At 37.6% G+C, this 22,686-nt stretch overlaps 1 protein-coding gene across 3 annotated transcripts in view; it reads right to left on the reverse strand.

The window, feature by feature from the left end:
• The window catches only part of LOC145721675 (MAGUK p55 subfamily member 7-like), a 163,455-nt gene that overhangs the window by 34,690 nt on the left and 106,079 nt on the right, over positions 1-22,686 (reverse strand). For 2 of the 3 annotated variants that reach the window (XR_014145509.1, XM_081820790.1), the window contains exon 2: positions 6,814-6,972. Coding sequence is in view for 1 of the 3 variants with exons in the window: in XM_081820790.1 (XP_081676916.1) it covers positions 6,814-6,972 (159 nt within the window). In the remaining 2 variants the exon portion in view is untranslated. Of the gene's footprint in view, positions 1-6,813; positions 6,973-15,224; positions 15,328-22,686 lie in introns of all 3 variants that reach the window. The other variant, XR_014145508.1, reaches the window with a different exon arrangement.

Below are 22,686 nucleotides of genomic sequence, written 5' to 3' on the forward strand. Positions count from 1 at the left end.
AAACCAGTACCTAGGGAGAAACAGCCTTAAATGTTAACGTTAGGAAAAGAAGAAGGTTGAAAATTTATGAACAAATGTCCATAACTAGAAAAAGAATTTTTTAAAAATCAATGAAATAAAAACTAATATACAATGAAGAAAATAAGGCCAAAAGTTTTATATCTAAAAAGAGTAATGACCTGCCAAAACTCTGGCAATATTAAGGAAAAAGAAGGACAATAAATAGCAATATCAGAACCAAAAAGAAAAAAAATTAACATACAAACTGCACACATGAAAATATTACATGCAACTTTTTCAGAAATTTGAAAATTTAGGTGAAATGGACCGAGTCTTAGAAAAATATAAATCATTAAAACTAACTCAAGAAGAAATAGAAAGCCTGAACATTCTTGTAATCTTTACAATAGTTACCAGTATTCTTATCAAAAAGAAGATATCCAGGCCCAGGTAACCTAAACAGGTAAGTTCCACTAAAGGAAAAACTAATTTCAGTCTTTCACAAACTTGTCCACAGAAGAGTAAAGACTTCTCCCAACTCACTACATGAGGCTAACATGATACTGTGAAAATCTGATGAGAGAGAATGAGAAAGCAAAATTATAGGCTGAAGTCACTCATAAAAAGAGATATTAAAATTATAAATAAAATATGAGCCAACTAAATCCAGCAGATTATATGGAGAAGATAATAAATTATGAACAAATTGGGTTTATCACAAAAATACGAGTTGGTTTAATAGTCAAAAATCAATTAAAAAGTCAAAAGTCAATGAAATTTGCTATGTTGAGATTCACCCGGAAACAAATTGTGATTGTTATAGTAAATAAAAAGCACCTTGACAAAGTTCAGGGGCTATTCATTTAAAAAGTCATTTTGCAAACTAAGAATAAAAGGAAACTTCCATAATCTAGTAAAGGGCACAGATGAAAAAATCTAGAGCAAATATGACAAAGAAGAAATACTGAAATAACTCTTTTTGAGATCCAGAGCTAAAAACAAAGATGTTCACAATCACCACTGAGATTCAACAAAGTACTGAAGGTTCGTAGCACCGTAGAGGGAAACAGAGGCATTATTAGGTCATGGTGGAACAAATGGACAGCCATATGGGAAAAATTAATATGGAGCCTGACTTCACACCTTATAAACAAAAATCTATTCTAAGGTATCAAAATCAAAATGGAAATGGAAAAGGGAATAACTTTTAGATCATAAGTTAAGGAAATATTTCATGAATACAATTCAGAAATCACTAACCTAAAGAAAAATGGTGCTCAACTAGTAACTTCTGCATATAGGATAGGAGAGGACAGCACCAAGAATGAGAAGATGAGCCACAGAGCAAGAGAAGAGGGTTGTAACACCAACTGGAACTACTCCAATTCCTATGGTGTAATCGCATTTCTAAAGTACAACAAGCAAAATTAAACTATACCGCCTAGGGAGCTTACATAAATCATAATCTAGGTTTTATGTATAGTATAAAATAGGAATCTTTATTTTTTTTTTTTAAATGCCCACCTCTAAGGAGGTTGAAGAGATTGTGAATGGGAAGAAATACACAGGTTGCTTTCAGGATGCTTGATTTCTTGAACCAGATGGTGATCCCATGGCTATTGGCATTATAACCAGTTTTAAAAAGGTCTTATAAAAGTTTTACATGTATTTCTGTGTACATATTTCATATTATATGATGTTTGAAAAAAAAATCACACTTAATGAACTTATAAAACTAGAACTAACATAGGTACTATGCTCGAAAGGAATGAGTCTGTAAGACTGCATGGTACTGTCAGAGGAATAAAAACAAGGTCAACTCTCTAGTTGATTGAAGTGGTTTCCCATGAGGTACAGGTTAACAATTCTGATACCACTTCACACGTACAGTGGAATTGATACGTAAATGGATGGTGGATGGTGGCCGCCAGGGTTCTCACTGTTAGGAATGGGAATTTACAAAGAAGCGACGGAAGGAGGCTAAAATGATCCATTTGTTAATGAATTAGAGTTGGTGACATCAGTAAGAATTCATGTTAGCCAAGTACAGTTACAGCTGATCGCACACAAAAATGTTTATAATGTGTGTATCTACGTGGATTAGTGTACACACACGTATTTCTTTGCTCTGTCAGATGACAAGACCTAAAAGAAGAACACTCTAGTAGCAACGTGCAAATCATCACCCAGATCCTGGGTTCTGATCCCATTCCCCAGTAAAAGGCACTAGGGCTCCCTGGAGAAATGGCTGAGTCCAGGACTGGAGCACTGTCAAATGAGCCTGGGGCACCCTGTAATGCCAAAAGTAAGGAATTGTTAAAACTAAACAAGCAAGCCCACATTGATGGGAGCCAAATGATATGGCTCCCGACAGCCAAAACTGTAATATTTGAACAACAAAATAAATTCTGGATTGGATTATAACCCAAAATATCAATATCCATGAGTCCACATTGATATGAATAAATCACTGAACAAATAAATGGGAGAAAAGAGACAAAATATTCCAGGTATATTACATAGATACTTTAGCTTCTTTTATTTTTTCAAGATTTTTATTTATTTATTTGACAGAGAGCACAAGCAGGGGGAGCATCAGACAGAGGGAGAAGCAGGCTCCCCACTGAGCAGGGAGCCCGACGTGGGGCTCCATCTCAGGATCCTGAGCGAAGGCAGACACTTAACTGACTCAGCCGCCCAGGTGCCCCAATACTTTAGCTTCTAGAGGAGGGGGAGCATCACACACTACTCCAGTGCGGGCTGCACATTAGGGACCTTCTTCCAAACAGTACAGGATGGAAAGAATGGGAAAAGAGAGTAACTTCACAGTGGAGAAACCCGACAAATACTACTTCACCCTGTCGGCCAACATCGACAGTCATAGGTCAAATTGATAGTATGCACCCTTGATATGATAACAATGGCACTTTACATCAGACAAATTCCAAGAGAGGGGAATTCCACAACACACCTGACTAGTACTCCTAAAACGGTCAAGGTCACCACCAAAGACAAGGAAAGTCTGAGAAATCTTCACAGTCAAGAGAAGCCCAATGAGACAATGACAACTAAATATAAGAGGAGATCCTGAAGCCAAAAAAAAAAAAGGGTATTAGGGGAAAACTAAGAAAATCCGAATAAATTATATAGTCAACAATAGTGTATCAATATTGATTCACTAACTGAAATGAAAGTACCAAACTAAGGTTAAGATGTTAATAATCAGGGAAACAAGGTATAAGGTGTACTGGAACTTTGTACTATCTTCATAATCCTTCTGTAAAACTGAAATTGCTCTGAAACATAAGGTCCATTAAAATTATTTTTTTAAAAAGCCAAGAAAGAAAACCCAGAACTTATATGTAATACTGGTGTACAACAGAGGGGATATTACAAATTTATGTCGAAAGGACGGACTACTGAATAAGTGGTTTGCAGACTACTGGATGTTCATGTGGGAAATAAAATTGGATTACTGTTTCACTCCACATATAAATCACAGTTGGACTAAAATTCCAAATGTGTAAAAACAAACTATTTTCATTATCAGAAGAAAATCTTAGAGAACATCCTCATGACCTTGCAGTAGGTAGGAAAGCATAAGAAAAAATTAAAAAAAAAAAAACATTAACCATACAGAAAAGATTGATTTGTCCACAGAAAAATTATCAACTTCAATAAAAGAAATGATACTATTTAAGACAAAAAGGACAAATGGTTGACCAGAAAAAATGGTGTTCAACCTAAAATGCCCCATAATTTATAAAATACAAATAAAGAAATTCTATAAAAACATAAGAAAATGATTATCAATAGAAAAATGGGAAAGGATATGAACTGACACATCAGAGGAACAAACAGCCATTAAACAGATGGAAATATGCTCAACATCAGTAGTAATGCACATTTAACACTTAAAATACCATGTTTTACCCATCAGATGGGTAAAAATTACAAAGGCTTATAATTTGAAGCTTGGTAAGAAGTTGGGGGAAAGAATCTTTAATGCACTGTCCATGGATCGTTAAGTGCTTTAACCGCTCTGGAGGACAACTTGACAACATCCATTCAATATTTACATCTTTTCTTCCAAAATATTACAAAAGGAGCAAAATCAAGTCTTTCATCAACAGAAGTATGGTTCACTAAATTGTGATACTATGGAAAAGTATGCCTTAGTTTAAAAGAATGAGGGAGATACACAGATGTATGTATAGATAGAAAGTTTATATAGATATATACATAAACACACACACACACACACCATGGAAATACAGTTCTGAGACATTACTTGGTATAGGAAAGAACATTACAGAACAATCCAGAGAATGACAGAATCTGACTAAAAAGTAAAGACCTAAAACAATATATTTATATACATCCATATATATTAACTGTTGAACGTACAGAACATTCTTGAAGGATACTTACCAAACGGAGAAAGGAAATGAGATTGGGGGCAGGGAAAGGGCATGTAAAGAATTTCTTTCCTTTTTTATCTATGCATCTTTGACGAGGAGAATGTATTTATGGATTGCTTGTGTAATTAAACTTTTATTCCTTAGTGAAGTAAGTAGAAAGGGGAGGGGGAGAAATGGTATAAGTTTTACATTGAAAGTATTTTCCCACATGACTACTATAGGCATCAGAACAGCTGTGAGCCACTCTCTCCTGCTGCATGAGCACCTGCCCTTCGGTTATGCTCTCCAGCTCTGTACCCTGGAGAGACATTGCTAAGCAATACCGCGTAGGGTAAAAAAGACCCCTGACCGCTACATCTGGTCTGCGAGGAACTACAAGGGAACCGTAAGCATCTCATGCATGCACCATGCTTTGGAGCTTCCCTGAATGCAGGGACTCTTGGAACAGGCACGTCTTCTCTGCTTGACTCAAACCTTGTCGGGACATACGGGTCAAAAAATATCACAAAGCCAGGTGTGAGTCACACAGGCACTTGAGATTTGCACCAAGTGAGCCAGGTACGTGTGGAAAAGTCCTTTTCAAATTCTGAGTAGCCTCTGCTATTTTCATGAGTGACCCTTCGACTGCCCCCATGAACTATAAATACTCCATTTTAATCATTCTTCGAGATAGCTGTCAGCAACAATATTTTGCATTCAATTGAACAGGCATTTTTGGTGAACAGCAAGGCATAAAACTTATTCATTACACAACTGTAGTAAATTTATGGCTCAAATAAATTTTATCTATAATTTCCCAAACGACTATGGAAAGTTAAATCATTCATTTTATATAGTAGAACACAATGTGGGACTATATAAAAACTAAAATGAAGAAAAAAAATTTTTCCAAAGGACCTGGCTTCCAAGTGAATGTCTTTGAGAAAAAAAGATTTTTTTTATGTATTTGAAAATCAAAATCACTTCCTAAGAAAAACTAATCCTCAGTGTAAATTACAGTGGAAAAAATCATTACTGATGGATAAAGACAAGGCAAAATTTGCCAAAAGGTAAGTACGGATATGCTTGAGAGAGCAAAGAGCAGTATTTCCAAATCTGTGGTTCAGCTTTGTTAAAATTATGGTACCAGTACCTGCCCCAGGGAAGACCACTATATCTCAGCTGCTTACAGAATGTCACTGGTTGAAACCAAATTCAGGACGGTCAGTGCAACACAGAGAACATTATTTTTAGTCACACACTGCGCCACTTCTTTTGAGGGGGTCTTAAAAATGCAATGCGTAGCTCCTCAACCCCGCTCACATTCTGTTTTAATAGTTCCATGAAAGGTCCACCAATTTTTAAAAAGTGCTGATTCTCAGACCTATAAATACAGAAAACAAACTGACGGTTGCCAGAGGGGAGGCGGCCAGGGGGATGGGCAAAATGGGTGAAGGGGCATGGGAGATGCAGGCTTCTAGTTATGGGATGAGTAAGTCACGGGAGTTAAAGGCACAGCATAGGACATATAGTCAACGATACTGTAATAGTGTTGTATGGTGACAGACGGCAGCTACACTTGCTGGGAACACAGCATATACCTACACAGAAGCTGAGTCACTGTGTTGTACACCTGAAACTAACGTAACATTGTGTATCAACCATACTAAAAAACAAACAAACAAACTTTAATTAAAATTTCTTTTAAATGAAAGATAAAAAGTGCTGATTCTGGGGAACCCCAGAATAAGACTTCAAAGGGGCACTGACCTCCCTTGCCCACCTCCTGAAACAGGTCAGGAGCACAGGATTTTATACATACATACATACATACATACATGAGTTTCTTCCCTTTCTTGGAACCCTTATTCGAAGTACCACTGAATCTTACCACCGATAATAAAGGTGAAATATGCTTGTTTGTTTCACCTGAATCCCTTAATGACATATATCAACCTCAGAATCGCTTTTTAACCTCTGGGGACAGGAAGAAAGAAAACGCCAGAGTGGAGTAGAGACTTTGTTTCATTTCTTAAAAAAGTGAGAGGTCTGAAGCATAGCAGAAAGTTCATACCTGTTATCAAATCTCTGAGTGAAGAATAAAAGGAGTATCACGCTATTTGCCGTGCTTTTTTGTATGTTTTAAGATACTCATTTTTTTGAAAGGCAAGACCGTACGACAGCATCAGCATGAGCCACCACTCCCTGGAGAAAGCAGTGGTCCGTCAAGGTCCTTTGACAACTTTTATCTTGGGAGGATGCATCAGCGTTGACATTTTGTGCCCCTCATGCGGGTTTCCAGAAAAACAAGCGTGATCTGTTTGCGCTTACTGAAAGCAACGCTGTTTGCCACGGTGAACGAGGAAATTTCAGTAAGAATGGAAGGAAACCTGGCCCTCGTGGGTTCACGTACCTGTGTCGCTCCCAGATCCTGTTGACAAAGCTGGCATGATGCAAGCCGCCACAGGCTGGGACAGCCACACCACTCTCCAATTAGAAAGCCACAGAGAACTCCAGTCAGTGGCCTGCAGCCACGCTGTCGACCAAGATTTATATACCGAGCAGGCTGTTTCTAAAAAGAGAAGAAAAACACTTTAAAAATAATAATAGGAAAGACTACTAAATTGCAACATTCTGCGACTAATTCAGAGTTCTTATTCCAACACGCTTACCAGAGAGGTCACGATTCTTCCAAATTTTGTCTACAATGCTACGTGCACATATGAAGTGTGAGAGTCTTTGATTTGGATGTGAAATTTCTAATTGAAACCACGAAAGCTCCTCATGCATGTATCAAGGCTTCCTGAAAGATTTTTGCAGTTAGTTTGAGGGCTGCTGAATGCGGACTGAGAACGTAAAGAAGGTTCTTAACGCCAGTGCTATTCTCAAATCCTTTGCCTCTGTTACCGTGATCCCACGCTCTATTTCTAATGCAGAGCAGCGACTCTGTAGATGATCAACAACTTATAAATACTTGTAATTTTTTTAAATAGCTCATCCTAATATGCCAACTGCAAAGTTCTCTAACTGAAACTGCAAATCACCTGGAGAAACGACGAGAATTGAAGATGTTAGAGATTCCCAGAAGGGTTAACAATCAAAACGAGACCTCCTAATCCATGCTAATACACAAAAGTCAATTCTTTTGGTAAAAAACTAAGCTTGGACGCACTTTGAAAAATGCCAATTTTTTTCAAAAGTTGTTTTAACTCTGGTTTATCCGGACAGAAGCAGTAAGGCACTATTTTCTCGGAGCTGAAGAGCAAGGACTCCAGAGTTTGGCCTAATCTCTCAACCTGCTAAGTCTGTGATCTTGCACAATTTATTTAATCTCACTGCACCTTCACTACCGTCTATACAAATGGAGATTAACAGCAATTTAGAACCGTTTGATAATTAAATACGCTAAGGCTCACAACACAGCGTCTGGCACGTGACCAGCAAACAAGAAATGCTGGCTATTATGACTGGAGCTGTTTAATTCAGGCAATGAGATTATAAAATGAAAACATAAAAGAAAGTAGCGAGATTAAAATTTACACTGGCCTGACACCTAGGAGAAGGCCATGTGGTTTAAATTTGGACCGCTGCTGCCTAATAACGGAAAATACACTACATTTATATTTCTTAGAAATCAGAAGCCCCACACAATGTGTTTAAGTCCATTTTTAATGCATTTTTCCCCAGTTCTCTATAAAGCAAATTCAGTAATTTAAAAGCATATTTTAACATATATTAAGAAAAACAGATATTATAAACACTCGAAAAACTGGCTCACTTCAACCCGTGAAGCCTTTAAATTGCTGATTCATATTACAGAATAAGGAATAATGAGCTTGCCAAATTTCACTTGAAAAAGTCTAAGCTGCAAAATTCTATTAAAACCTTCTAAATTAGCTTTTTAACTATCAAAGCGAACGTTAGTATGAAAAAATTCACCAAAGAGACTATCCTGAACCAGACTATCTGAAGCAATGGCCTGCATTTTGTTTCATATTACAGAGGTTGACTAAGTTAAAATATGCAGAGAAGATTGTTAATTGAAAATATGACGGCAGTTATTTTAAATACCAAATAAAATATAAATCATGAAGCTAAAAAGTGAGAAAGACAAGTTTCATTAATGCCCATCTCTGAGGCTGTTTTCCCCAATAATTTTAAGAGGCAACTCTGCTTTGCTTTCATAAATTATTCTAACAATCAGGATTAAAACTCAATTACATAAAAGTGTTCCTTAATTCGAACACAAAAGAAGAAACAGACCATACATGATTTAAAGAAGGCACTCGGGGCGCCTGGGTGGCTCAGTCGTTAAGTGTCTGCCTTCGGCTCAGGTCATGATCCCGGGGTCCTGGGATCGAGTCCCACATCAGACTCCCTGCTCGGTGGGGAGCCTGCTTCTCCCTCTCCCACTCCCCCTGCTTGTGTTCCTTTTCTCGCTGTGTCTCTCTCTGTCAAATAAATAAAATATTTTAATAAAAAAAAATAATAAAAAAATAAAGAAGGCACTCAATAAGACTTTTGTTTTGATGAGAAAATAAGGAGGAAATGGTTGAAATTTGCAAAGCGTACGCACACTCATTTCTACCACATGTATATGCATGTGGGTAGATAGTTACTATATGTGTGTGTTATGTAGATAATTTAAGCTCCTTATGCCATAAATCATAATTTAAATAGTACAAACTGCTTAACTATAGAAATATAGAACAGTCTATACCATACATACGACCCCCTTCTTCACGCCTTAAAGAACTTAACAATGCTTCACTTTTATAAACCACAAACACCATATAATAAGTGATCTTATCTTATATCAAACATTCTATTACTACTAAGACAACCTTACATTCGCACAGCAAAACATCCTTCTGAGTTGATATTCCTGCTGTACACATAAAGCCACTTATGAAAGACCTCAGCATTTCTCACTTTTTATTTCATGACAAACACCCAAGGTTAAATTTTTCCAAAGTTATATTACTTAAGAAATATATGCTACAAAGTAATTATCTTCTCAGAACATATGTAAGTATATAAGTATAATGTAAGTATAAGCATAAGTATACTTGCAAAAGTATACAAAGTAAATGGTTTGATAAAAATCCCAACCAGTAAAAAATGCTTACTAGTTTGTGGAACGAAGCAGAGTTGCTGGGTTTAACTTTCAAACTGAGCTAAATTTTCGTAGTAATCATGTTATTTTCTTTGGCTAAATTTATTGAAAATACTTTGGAATTTGTCAGAAACCAGCCATAATTATTACTGACTGTTGTATGGAATCAATTTACTACAACACAAAAATACCAGCTGTTACAGTATGTCCTGAGAGGGATTACCGAATATTCTTAAATTGAAGTTCAATCCATCTTTCCATAAAAAGAGAGAGACCCAAACGCCAGGAACCCAGCAGCGGTATCAAGTGCACCTGAAACATTTACAATACCCAATAGAACTATTACAACCCGCCTTTTAAAAAGGCTTATTTTTGAAATTTCATTATTCCAGTCGTACCTTGCTTCTATATATCACACAGTATCAGGTTCTTCTGGCATTGATCATGTGGAAACAGTGAAATATGTGAAGGTCTACGAGCTTACAACGTTCAGTTTCTACTGGCCCTGGGTAACCCCCTTAGGGCTCCCGTGGCACTCATGACATCTAATGGTCAACCGCGGAAGTGCAAGTGTTTGTCGCCGGAAGCTTTTTTTGGTTTTTTGAGTTTTCGGTAAAGCAAAAATTGTCTTATTGCACCCAGAGAAATGATCATCTGCAGAAATTTTCATTAATATGCACACACAACTATTAAGAAACATACACTCCCCCTGGGTGCCTCCCATCCCTCTCACTACTTCACTGTAACACCGCTTCTGACACCAACTGTGGTTTTCCACACACCAAGCAATCCTGCAACACGAGCTGAGTGTCCTGCAATTTGAGTCAATTCTGGCACTCTCCACCTGGAGACAGCATCCCCTCCCACAAGTTAAGGGCACAGTCCCACAAGATTGCCCACGCCCCCATGTCCATCGCAAGTTCAGGCGGTCACCTGTTCTTCTGATAATTCACTATAAATCAGACGTTCCCACAAACCCCTGCTTGGTTTTTATTAATTTGCTAGAGCCACTCAAAGAACTCAGGAAAACATTTACGGACTAGACCACCGGTTTATTATAAAAAGATACAACTCCGGAACAGCCAGATGGAAGAGATGCACAGGGCTCCCATGCCCTCTCCCTCTCTGGGTGCCCGACTCCCCGCCCCCGCCCCCGCCCCCTCCACGTTCACCAACCCAGAAGCACTCTGAACTCTGTCCTTTCAGGTTTTTATGGAGACTTCATTATATAGGCACGAGTGATTCAATCCCTGACCAGTGGTGACTGATGCTGCCCTTAGCCCCCCGCACATCTCCAGAGGTAGGACGGCAAATTCCAACTCTCTAATCAAGGCTGGTCCACGGGCAACCAGCCTCCACTCTCAGGAGCTTTACAAAAGGCACTGTGTTACCATAATCTCAGGTGTGGCTGAAAGGGGCACATTATCAGTAACAAGGTAACCTTTATCACTCTTATCACCTAGGGCTTTATTAGGAGCTCTGTGCCAAAAATGGGAGGCAAAACCAAATATGTCTTTCTTATCATAAAGCACAACACGACACCTAACCACAAAGTTTAAGCAGATGAACAAGAAATAAAATGCTGGAACTAGTTTCCAAACACTTTTCCTCTCACAGAGTATGCAAGAACATGAAAACATTTTTAGATTTTATTTATGTATTTATTTTACAGAGAGAGAGAGAGAACGGGAGCAGGGGGAGAAGCAGGGGGAGGAGAGAATCTCAAGCAGACTCCACGCTGAGCACAGAGCCCAATGTGGGGCTCAATCTCATGACCCTGAGATCATGACCTGAGCTGAAATCAAGAGTTGGATGCTTAACCGACTGAGCCACCTGGGTGCCCCAACTTTTAATTAGCTCATCGTAAGTATTTAAAAATCCTATTAATATCCTACCGTTTCAGGAGACAGTAACTGTACCCAGTAATCCAACTGCAGGTTACTTCACCAAGTTACCAATATTCTAAGTTATGCTTTCAAAATCGGATAGAGCAATAAAATAATACAAAGAGGAAACTTTTTCTAAAAAAATTTATGATCCCAGGGTCCTGGCATGGAGTCCCGCATCAGGCTCCTTGCTCAGCGGGGAGCCTGCTTCTCCCTCTGCCTGCCGCTCCTCCTGCTTGTGCTCTCTCTGACAAATAAAGTCTTAAAAAAAATTGTATCAGATTTTTTTAAAAGCTCGATTTGAAAGATTTATTATATATTAGCCAATGCAAGCAGCAAACCGGTATCGGTTAACATTATTGAAAACTTCATAAATTAGAACTGTAAGACAATAAAGGAGGCAACACATAGCTAGGTGGCATAAATCTGCTTATCTAAAATGGTAGTTATACCATTTACACCAGCAGTTCTTGAGTGTGGTCTGCAGACCCCCAGTGGTCTCCCAAGACCCTCTCAGAGGGGTTCATGAGGTCAAATTATCTTCATACAAATACCGAGATGCCATTTGCCTTTTGTACTGTGTCGACATCAGCACCAATGGTGAAAAGTGATGGGAAAGACCGCTAGTACCAAATTGAAATTATTCGTCCTTATACTCTTCAGTGCCAAGCACTCTCATTAGAAAAGAAGAAAAAGAGGAGGAGAAAGAGGGGGAAAAAAAGGTTCACTCTAGAATGTTCTTAATTAAGTAAAAAGTTCTGAATCAAATTACTAAATGACTGCCTCTTCAGCATCCATCTTCTTACTATTCGGTGTGATGAAAGGACAAGCACCCAGAAAGTAGGGCTGCTGTAAATGAAGTCATGTCTGTCTCAAAGAAAAACATCTGTGTGACGGTTTCTGTAAGCCAAACTAGTCGGTTTTTGCGTGGAAAACTATTTTTACTTAAAAGAACAACTGAAAGACAAGTTATCCAGCTATTCACCTTAATCAGGCTTGAGTATTTGGTAAACATTTTCTTGAAAAGGAATCAAATGAATCTGGGACTTTGAAAAAAAACAGTATGTGTTGCTAATGATAAAACAGAAGCTTTCGAGCAAAAAATAGAATTGTATAAAACTTGCGTCCACTAGAGGCTGCCATGGCCTCACTTTGCAAGATGCTGAGAAATGCAAACACACTAGAACCCAGCCCCTATTTTGCATAGTTCCAGTAGCTTCTCAACACGCAAAGGCTCTTCTGAGATCAGTGGCGATATTAACCAATGTACTTTTTTATGAAGTGTCTACATGTGGATTGTGAACCAATATTTTTGAAAATATCAATATATGACACTCAAAAATCATGCATGAATAAAAGATTCATTCAAAGTGCATACATTTTCAGATTTCACATTGCAATTCCCTTTAATAAACAACCATGCAACAAGTTTTGGTGTCGTATCAAAGAACCTCCACAATTCACTGAACGGGCTATCAAAACACTCGTCCCTTTTTCATCTGCAGACCTGTGTCATTTTCTTCATATCCTTCAACCAAAATATATAGCAACTAATTTTAAGTATGCACAGATATGGAAATGGCGGTCTATTAATCCAGGCACCAGAGAAATTTCCAACTTACTAAAGCTTTTGTTTTGGGAAACAAGTTATTTTTCACAGAAATGTTATTTTGGGGCACCTGGGTGGCTCAGTGACTTAGACGTCCTACTCTTGATTTTGACTCAGGTCAGGATCTCAAGGCCCCACCTCGGGCTCTGTGCTGGGCGTGGAACCTGCTTAAGATTCTCTCTCTCCCTCTCTCTCTCTGCCCCTCCCCCTCATCTCTCTCTGAATCCACCTCTTTAAAAAAAAAAATGTTATTTATGTTAACAGGTAACAAGTTTAATATTGTTATTTTATTTTTAAGTAATCTCTACACCCAATGTGGGGCTGGAACTCACAACCCTGAGATCAAGAGTCACACACACTACTGACTGAGCCAGCCAGGCGCCCCTAATATCGTTATTTTTAAATGAACTGAAATAATTTTTTTCATTACTCAGTTTTAATTTCCAATACGGTAAACATCAGTATAATGCACATAAATAAAATTCTTTGGAGTCTTTAATAATTTTTAAGAGTGTAAAAATGTCCAGAGACCCTAAAAGCCAAGAACTGCTATTCTATGCCAGGGATAAGCACACATTTCCTGCCAAAGGCAGACAGTAAATATTTTAGCCTTTGCGGTCCATATGGTCTCTGTCTCAACGCAGGCAATACACATATGAGTTTGGTATGACTTTGTTCCTATAATATTTTATTTACAGAGACTGAGAGAGGGAAGAGTTTGCTGACCACTATTCTATGCCATGACACCCTATCTGCTAATCCCTTAAAGATCTAAAAGTAGCATGCTTTCCAGTAACATTTTTATTATTTTTTAAATATTCAAAGGAAATGAGTTTCTAAAAACTACTTCCACTGTTTAATGCAGAAATGTATGCAAAACAACAGATACAGATTTTTAAACTATGCAGTTCCTAATTCATACACAAAAGTCACATTTGAATTTTGTCTATTCCAAGAATCTTATAGTCTGTCAGTACACCAAGAAAATTAAAACCAACTTAAAACTGGCAACATGTTAACTGCTATATGTAAGCAAATATGCTTTATACAACCAAACACAAAAAATCCTGTCTCTCAAGGAAAAGGGGAAAATTATGAAAGGTTAAAAACACCTCATCTTTTATCAACTCAAGAGGGTTCAATTATCACATAACACAAACTCCTATCATCTCCTTTCCACAAATGGAAAGGAAGATACCAAAGCAAGAGAAAAAATAGAATCCCACTGAAAGAATCCTGTAACACTTTGAAGACTTAAAAGAGGAGAAATACTGCTTTATTTCCCCCAGGTGAAGACACCTGAGCTTTAAAGCCATTAGGGAAGTCTGCAAGGAGCCCTGGCACACTTGCTCAAGGGGCATTAACCACACAGGTCAGGGCTGTCCCTGGTCAGGGTTCTTGGTGAGAAGGCACACACTGTCCCACTCGCTCACTCAGGTTTCCCCGTCTGGAAGCACTAGTGTAATGAATGAAAGGACACTTACAAGCAATGACCTCATTCCAGACTATGCAAACCATCCACAGCAAATCAGTGCATCATGACCCCCAGGGTTTTCCCCCAGACTGCCCTCAAGTAAAACCAGTGGCATTTCTAGAGCTGTGCACTCCCCCACCTCTCACAGTGGGACACTTCTTTTCTGATGATGATTTTTTTTCATTATATTTATGTTCTATCACCCACTACTAAAAAGCCTTGGATAGTCTTCAAGATTATACCATTAACCATCAATGACCCACTTTTTTTTTTTTTCCTGATTTTGACACTCTCCTCTAATTGGTGGGGATGGTAACTTCATATTTTCCTTGACCAATTCTCAACTCCAGATCCATCCCAGCATTCCATTAGCATTCCCTTAAGTCCTCTCTATTGGAAAAACCAATCTTGTAATCATCTTTGATAATTAAGATACATCAACATAATTTTCTAGATTTCCCTAAGGATGGAACCCGTATCATCGTGTGTCCTTAAAAACTGCGTAATGAACCTTATTCAGAAGTCCTTTGTGTGACCAGTTCCAACCCTCCAAGAGCTCCCTTTCCCTTCAAGGTCAGAACAACCTCATTAGTTTACCTATGGGAGACAGCATTGCCTAATGAGGAGAGCACAGATTTTGAAATGAGACAGACCAGCTCTGCCGTACTGACCCCCTGATCTTGGCCAGGCTATTGAATGAAATGAGATTAAATGCAATGACATAAGTAAAACACCTAACCTGTAACAGCCAATCAACAGATGACAGCTTTATTAACATTCTTCGGCCTCATTTTCATCACCCTACTTCTCATTTCCTCCAGTCTAGCAAACTTTTCGAGGTTCTATAATGAAAAGAATACAGGCTTTGGTGAGAGACCAGTCTCCTGATTCTACCACGTGCCACATGCACAACTTACAAGGTTTGAGACCTTGGGAAACCAATAAAATACCAATTTAAGTTATATATATGTGTGTACCCATATGTGATGTATAAACATATAAATACAAATACATATACACATATATTTATATATGTGTATACATATTCATATAAAAATAAATATGTAAATATATACCTGTATGTAAATATAAGTACACATACACTTATACATACATATAAATATAAATACATACATGTATATAAATGTTAGTGAAAAATAACATTGAGTGCATACAATTTCCCAGACATTAGATTAAAAACTCAACATATATATATATAATATTTATAGATTTATATCTACATACTTATATATAAATGTAATTTGTATTAGTGACAAATAACATTGAGTGCATACAATTTCCCAGATATTAGGTTAAAAACTCAACATGCAGGGGGACGCCTGGGTGGCTCAGTTGGTTAAGCATCTGCCTTCGGCTCAGGTCATGATCCCAGGGTCCTGGGATCGAGTCCCGCATCGGGCTCCCTGCTCCACGGGGAGCCTGCTTCTCCCTCTGCCTCTGTCTCTCTCTCTCTCTCTCTCTGTCTCTCATGAATAAATAAATAAATAAATCTTTAAAAAAAAAACTCAACATGCATGATTTCATTTAATTCTTAAAATAATCCTATAATGTAAGCACTATGATCATTTTACAGATAAGGAAACTGAATTTTAAGGACCTTACCTTAAGTCCACAGCTTGAAAGGATTCTAATGCCAGCATGTATGGATCTGATGCCCATTCTGCCAATCACACTACACAACGCTGCCCCTTAACTCTCTTATTTAACCTTTCCCATTCAGTCTTCTTAGCTATCAAATGGAAATAGTATCTCTGACTCACTTTTGGTGGTGGCTAAATGAAATCTATCTAAAGCACTGGAAACACACCAGATGCTCAAAGACTACCTCCCCCCTTCCCACAACCTTTCCTTTAATATCCTTGTTTTATTTTATGCTATTTATAAATAAGAAAACTGCCCACTTTATGTCCACATCCTCTAGCTTGCTCTTCAGTCCCCCGATATCGTGCTTTCTCTGACTGACCACCCAAAACCTCAAGTAAGTTCAGAAAACAATATTCCCAGGCTTCAATCCATTGGTTTTGAACACTTAGGACTACACATCTACAAAGCCCATACCCTACTTATAGCCATAGATATTTCCAGAAAACTACTGTCACATCTTGCAAGGTAGCTAAAGATATTGTTCCTCTATGTTCTGTACGGTAAACAATGGACGGACTATGTTAGAAGTTCAAGAACATGATTCAGACATTACTGAATCTTTTTTGTTAACAAAATGTCACCAGAGCACTGACTAATATTCATAGTTAGTAATTTCAAAATTTCATGGAAAGCCTAAAAATAAACCAGCCAACAAAACAAGCCTTATTAAAATTATGTATCACTTCCTATTCAAATGAACACACACAGGGATGCCTGTGTGGCTGAGTTGGTTAAGCATCTGCCTTTGGCTCAGGTCATAATCCCAGGGTCCTGGGATCCAGCCCCACATCTGGGAGCATGCTTCTCCCTTTCCTTCTGCCCTCCCCGGCTCATGCTTGCTCTCTCTCTCAAATAAAATCTTTAAAAGAAAAAAAAAATTCACAAACCCAAAAACAGAATAAACCTATGTTTATTAAAGAACTACATTTAACATCAAATTATAACAGTTACCAAAAACAGCCCTTTAGCAATAAAGCCTCTAATAGTAACACAACTGTGATTATCTGTACAGGTATGGTAGGTAACACAGGTGAAATATCCTAACAGTGACTGGAGTTAAAAGCCAAATGTGTACAGGGACTGACATTGGCAAGATGGTGGAACAGAAAAACCCCAAGGCCCTTGTTCCCTTAGGAGAAACTTAACAATATAAAGACCTAATTGTCTCAGACAACTCCAGAAACCAGTTAGGCTGTTGTATCCCCTAGGTGAGTAAAAGCCAGAAAGAGCCACACTGAAGCAGATAAGAGTTCACTGCATTTTTCCCTACCTTAATCCCCTTCCCTCATGCAATGAAGCACAATCAAGAAAACAAACAAACAATACCCAGTTTCTCCCTAGGGGAGGGAAGGAGAAAAGAGGAACATGCATTCAATGATTTGGCATGCTAAAGGGACGTCCGAAGGACTAGGTTTCTCTCTTGCCTGCAATAAATGCTCACAGGAAGGCAGAATAATTTGGATGCCAGGTTGGAGGCTGCTCAGAACAAAGTCAAGCACTGGGGCCCATGACAGAATCAGGGAGATTGCACTGTCACAGGCAGATGCCAAAGAGAGGAAAGAGATTATGGAGCCTAAGGAGAAAACAAAAGGAAACCTCAGAAATTACACACACAAGCCCAGAAAATATGCATCTCCAGAAAAAGTTTGAGAGGTTCACAGGACTTTAGTCAGGCTGATCAGTGTAGGTCTTGCACTCTGTGAAGCCAGTCAATTAAGACTAGAAGAGATCACTGTCTTTTCAAATACCCAAATCTCAACAGAAGATCAAAAGGCCCACAAAGAAACAGGTAAAGATGCTTCGATCAAAGGAGCAAAATAAAGACCCACAACCAACCCTAAAGAAATGGAGATCTATGAATTATGACAAATAACTTAAAATAATCATCCTAAAGATGCTCAATGAGCTAAAAAGACACCACAAATAGATACCTAAATGAAATCAGGGAAACAACACATGAACAAAACAAGAATATCAACACAAAGAAACTTTAATAAAAGGTAAACTTTGGAGTTGAATACAATAATTAAACTGAAAATTTCACTAGAGAGATCCAACTTCAGACTTGATCAAGCAGAACAAAGAATCAGCAAATTTGAAAACATCATGTGAAATTACTGAGTCAGAGGAATGAAAAAAAAAAAATGAAGGAAAGTAAAGAGAGCCTATGGGCCATATAGGACACCACAAAAAGACTATATATGCATTATGGGAGACCCAGAAGGAGAAGTAGGAAAGAAACAGAGTGCTATTTAAAGAAATAATGGCTGAAAATTTTCCAAATTCTATGCAAAAAATGAACATATAAATTCAAGAAGCTGAATGAACTCCAAACAGGGTAAATATAAAGAGACCCACACATTATAATTAAACTGTGACAAGTCACCGAAAAAAACAATCTTGAAAGCAGCAAGAGAAAAAGGACTCACCATGTAAAAGGAAACTTCTATTGATTAAAAGCCAGTGTCTCTGCAGAAACTTTGCAGGTCAGAAGGCAGTGATATGGTATATTCAACATGCTGAAAGAAAAGAGCTGCCAACCAAGAATACTGTATCTGGAAAGTTATCCTTTAAAGATGGAGGAGAAACTAAGACTTTCCCAGCCAGATAAACAAATGCTGAAGGAGTCAATCACCATCGGATCTGCCCTACAAAAAAATACTAAACGGAGGCCTTCAAGCTGAAACAACAACACAAAACCATATGAAACCATAATGCTCTCTGGAAAGGCAAATATTTAGGCAAATATAGAATCCTACAGTATTGTAATGTTGGTGCATAAATCACTTTTAATTCTTTTACAGAATTTAAAAGGCAGGGCGCCTGGGTGGCTCAGTCGTTAAGCATCTGCCTTCGGCTCATGTCATGATCCCAGGGTCCTGGGATCGAGCCCCGCATCGGGCTCCCTGCTCAGCAGGAAGCCTGCTTCTCCCTCTCCCACTCACCCTGCTTGTGTTCCCTCTCTCTCTCCTGCTGTGTCTCTCTCTGTGAAATAAATAAAATCTTTAAAAAAAAGAAAAAGAATTGAAAAGGCAAAAGCATTAAAGTATAAATCTATGTTAAAAGACACACGATATAAAAAAGTATAATTTGTGACATCAGGAAGCGGGGGGCAGAGATGTAAAGGAGTAGAGTTTTTGTATGCAATTAAAGTTATCAGTTTAAAATAGATTGTTAAAGCCTGAAGATGTTTTACATAATCCCCATGGAAACCACACAGACACACAAAAAAATCTATAGAAAATACACAAAAGCCAATGTAAAGGGAAACAAAGCATGTGACTAAAAAAAAAAAAAAAAACCAACTCATTAAAACACAAAGAAAAGGCAGCAATAAGGGAAAAGAGGGACAAAAAAGTTACAAGACAGAAAACGTTTAAGGAAATGGGAATAAAAAACCTTCCTTTATCAGTAATTACTTTAAGTGTAAATGAATTAAACTCCCTAATCAAAAGACATAGAGTAGCTGAATGAATTAAAGGAAAAACAAACAAAAAATTAGACCAACTATATGCTGTCTACTAGAGACTCACTTTAGATCTAAAGATACACATGGGCTGAAAATGAAAGTATGGAAAAAAAGATATTCCATGAAAATGCTAACCAAAAGAGAGCAGGGTGGCCATACTAACAGACAAAATAGACTAAGTCAAAAACTAACAAAACACAAAATAGGACATTATATAATGACAAACGGGTCAACTCACCAAGAAGTTTAACAGTTGTAAATATGTATATACCTGACATCAGAACTCCTAAATATATGAAGCAAACACTGACAGAATTGAAGGGTGAAACAGACATCAACGCAGTAATATTAGAAGACTTCAATGTCATTCTTTCAACAGAAAGAATGACCAGACAGAAAACCAATGAGAAAACAGAGGAGTTGAACAAAACTATAGACCAAATGCACTGAACAGTCATATACAGAACACTCGATTCAACAACAAAATACACATTTTTCTCAAGCACACATGGAACATTTTCCAGGAAAGACCACATGTTAGACCACAAAACAAGTCTTAACAAATTTAAGAAGTCTGAACCCATACCAAGTATCTTTTCTGACCTCAATGGAATGAAACCAGAAATCAGTAACAGAAGTAAAAATAAAAATCCACAAATATGTGGAAATTAAGCAACACACATGTAAACAACCAGTGGGCCAAAGAATAAATCACAAAATAAATTAGAAAATATCTTTAGACAAATAGAAATGAAAATATAACATATTAAATCTTATGGGATGTAGTAAAGACAGTGTTGAGTGAAGTTTGTAGCTGTAAACAATTGAAAAAGAAAAAAGAAAAATCTAAAATCAATACCTAACTTTATAACTCAAGGAACTAGAAGAACAATGTTAGCAAAGAAAGGAAATTATTAGAGCAGAGATAATAGGAGAAAACAAAAAAATTAATGAAACAAAAGTTTTTTTCAAAAAAATCAAAATTAACAAACCCTTTGCTAAGAATAAAAGACGACTTAAATAACTAAAATCAGAAATGAAAAAAGAAACATTACAACTGATGTCACAGAAATGAACCATAACAGACTATTAACAACTATATACCAACAAGTTTGGTAACCTAGAATGGATAGATTCCTAGAAACATACAACCTACAAAGTGAACATAAATTTAAAATGTGAATAGACCAATATCTAATAAAGAGATTGAAACAGTAATCAAAAACCTCCCAGCAAATTAAAGCACAGGGCCAGATGACTTCACTAGAGAATTCTACTAAACATTTAAAGAATTAACACCAAAACTCCTCAAGTTCTTCCCCAAAATTGAAGAGCAAGGAACACTTCCAAGTTCATTGAGGCTACCATTACCCTGATAGCAAAGCCAAACAAAACACTACAAGAAAACTGTAGACCAAACTTCCTGATGAACAGTAATTTAAAAGTCCTTAAAAAATACTAGCAAACCAAATTGAACAGCACATTAAAAGGATTACACACCATTACCAAGTTGGATTTATCCTAGGGATGCAAGGATGGTTCAACATATGAAAATGTGATATACCATGTTAAATGAATGAAGGACAAAACCACATGATCATCTCAATTCATGGAGAAAAAGCATCTGACTAAATTAAATACGTTTCATGATTAAGACAATAAACTAGAAATAGAAGGAAACTACCTCAATATCATATGGGCCATATATAAAAAGTTCACAGCTAACATCAATGCTAAAAGACTGAAAGCTTTTCCTCTAAGATGAACAAAGCATTGATGCCCACTCTCACTACTTCTATTCAACATAATACTAAAATGTATAATTGCTTTGCAATTTGGCAAGAAAAAATAAATAAAAGGCAGCCAGATTAGGAAGGAAGAACGAAAACTATCTCTATTCACAGATGACATTACATGATCGTGTATGCAGAAAACCCAAAAGATTACACACACACACACACACAAATTGTTAGAATGACTAAACAAATTCAGCAAAGTTGCAGGATACAAAATGAACACAAAAAAATCAACTGAGTTTTCAAACACAAACCACAAACAACCCTAAAAGGACATTAAGAAAACAATCATACTGGGTCGCCTGGGTGGCTCAGTCATTAAGCGTCTGCCTTCAGCTCAGGTCATTATCCCAGGGTCCTGGGATTGAGCCCCACATTGGGCTCCCTGCTCAGCGGGAAGCCTGCTTCTCCCTCTCCCACTCTCCCTGCTCGTGTTCCCTCTCTCGCTGCATCTCTCTCTGTCAAATAAATAGATAAAATCTTTAAAAAAAGAAAGAAAGAAAACAATTATACTGATAATAGCATCAAAAGAACGAGATACTAAGGAATAAATTCAACCAAGAAGGTCAAAGACCTATAGATTGAAAAACTTGCAAAACACTGCTGAAAGAAATTAAAGAAGATGCAGATAAATGGAAAGATACAGACTGGAAACCTTAAAATTGTTAAAATGTCGGGGCGCCTGGGTGGCTCAGTTGGTTAAGCGACTGCCTTCGGCTCAGGTCATGAACCTGGAGTCCCAGGATCAAGTCCTGCATCGGGCTCCCTGCTCAGCAGGGAGTCTGCTTCTCCCTCTGACCCTCCTCCCTCTCATGCTCTCTGTCTCTCATTCTCTCTCAAATAAATAAAATCTTTAAAAAAAAAAAAAATTGTTAAAATGTCCATAGCACCCAAAGCAATCTACAGATTCATTATATCCTTAGCAAAAATCCTAATGACATTTTTTGCAGAAATAGAAAAACTGCCCTAAAATTCATATGGGATCTCAAAGAACTCTGAAAATGCAAATCAATATTAAAAAAGAAGAAAAAAGTTTGAAGCCTCACAATTCCTGACTTCAAAACATATTACAAAGCTACAGGTAAATGTGGTACTGGCATAAAGACAGACATACAGACCAATGAAATAGAAATCAGAACCCGGAAGAGAAACTCTCAGACATACAGTCAAATGATCTTCAACCAAGGTGCCAGGACTACTCAATAGGGAATGGACAATCTCTTCAACAAGTGTTGTTGGCGGGGTGCCTGGGTGGCTCAGTCGTTAAGCAT

This window comes from Leptonychotes weddellii, chromosome 5, assembly GCF_054177405.1.
Source record: "Leptonychotes weddellii isolate Sample4059 chromosome 5, ASM5417740v2, whole genome shotgun sequence".
Taxonomy (NCBI): domain Eukaryota; kingdom Metazoa; phylum Chordata; class Mammalia; order Carnivora; family Phocidae; genus Leptonychotes; species Leptonychotes weddellii.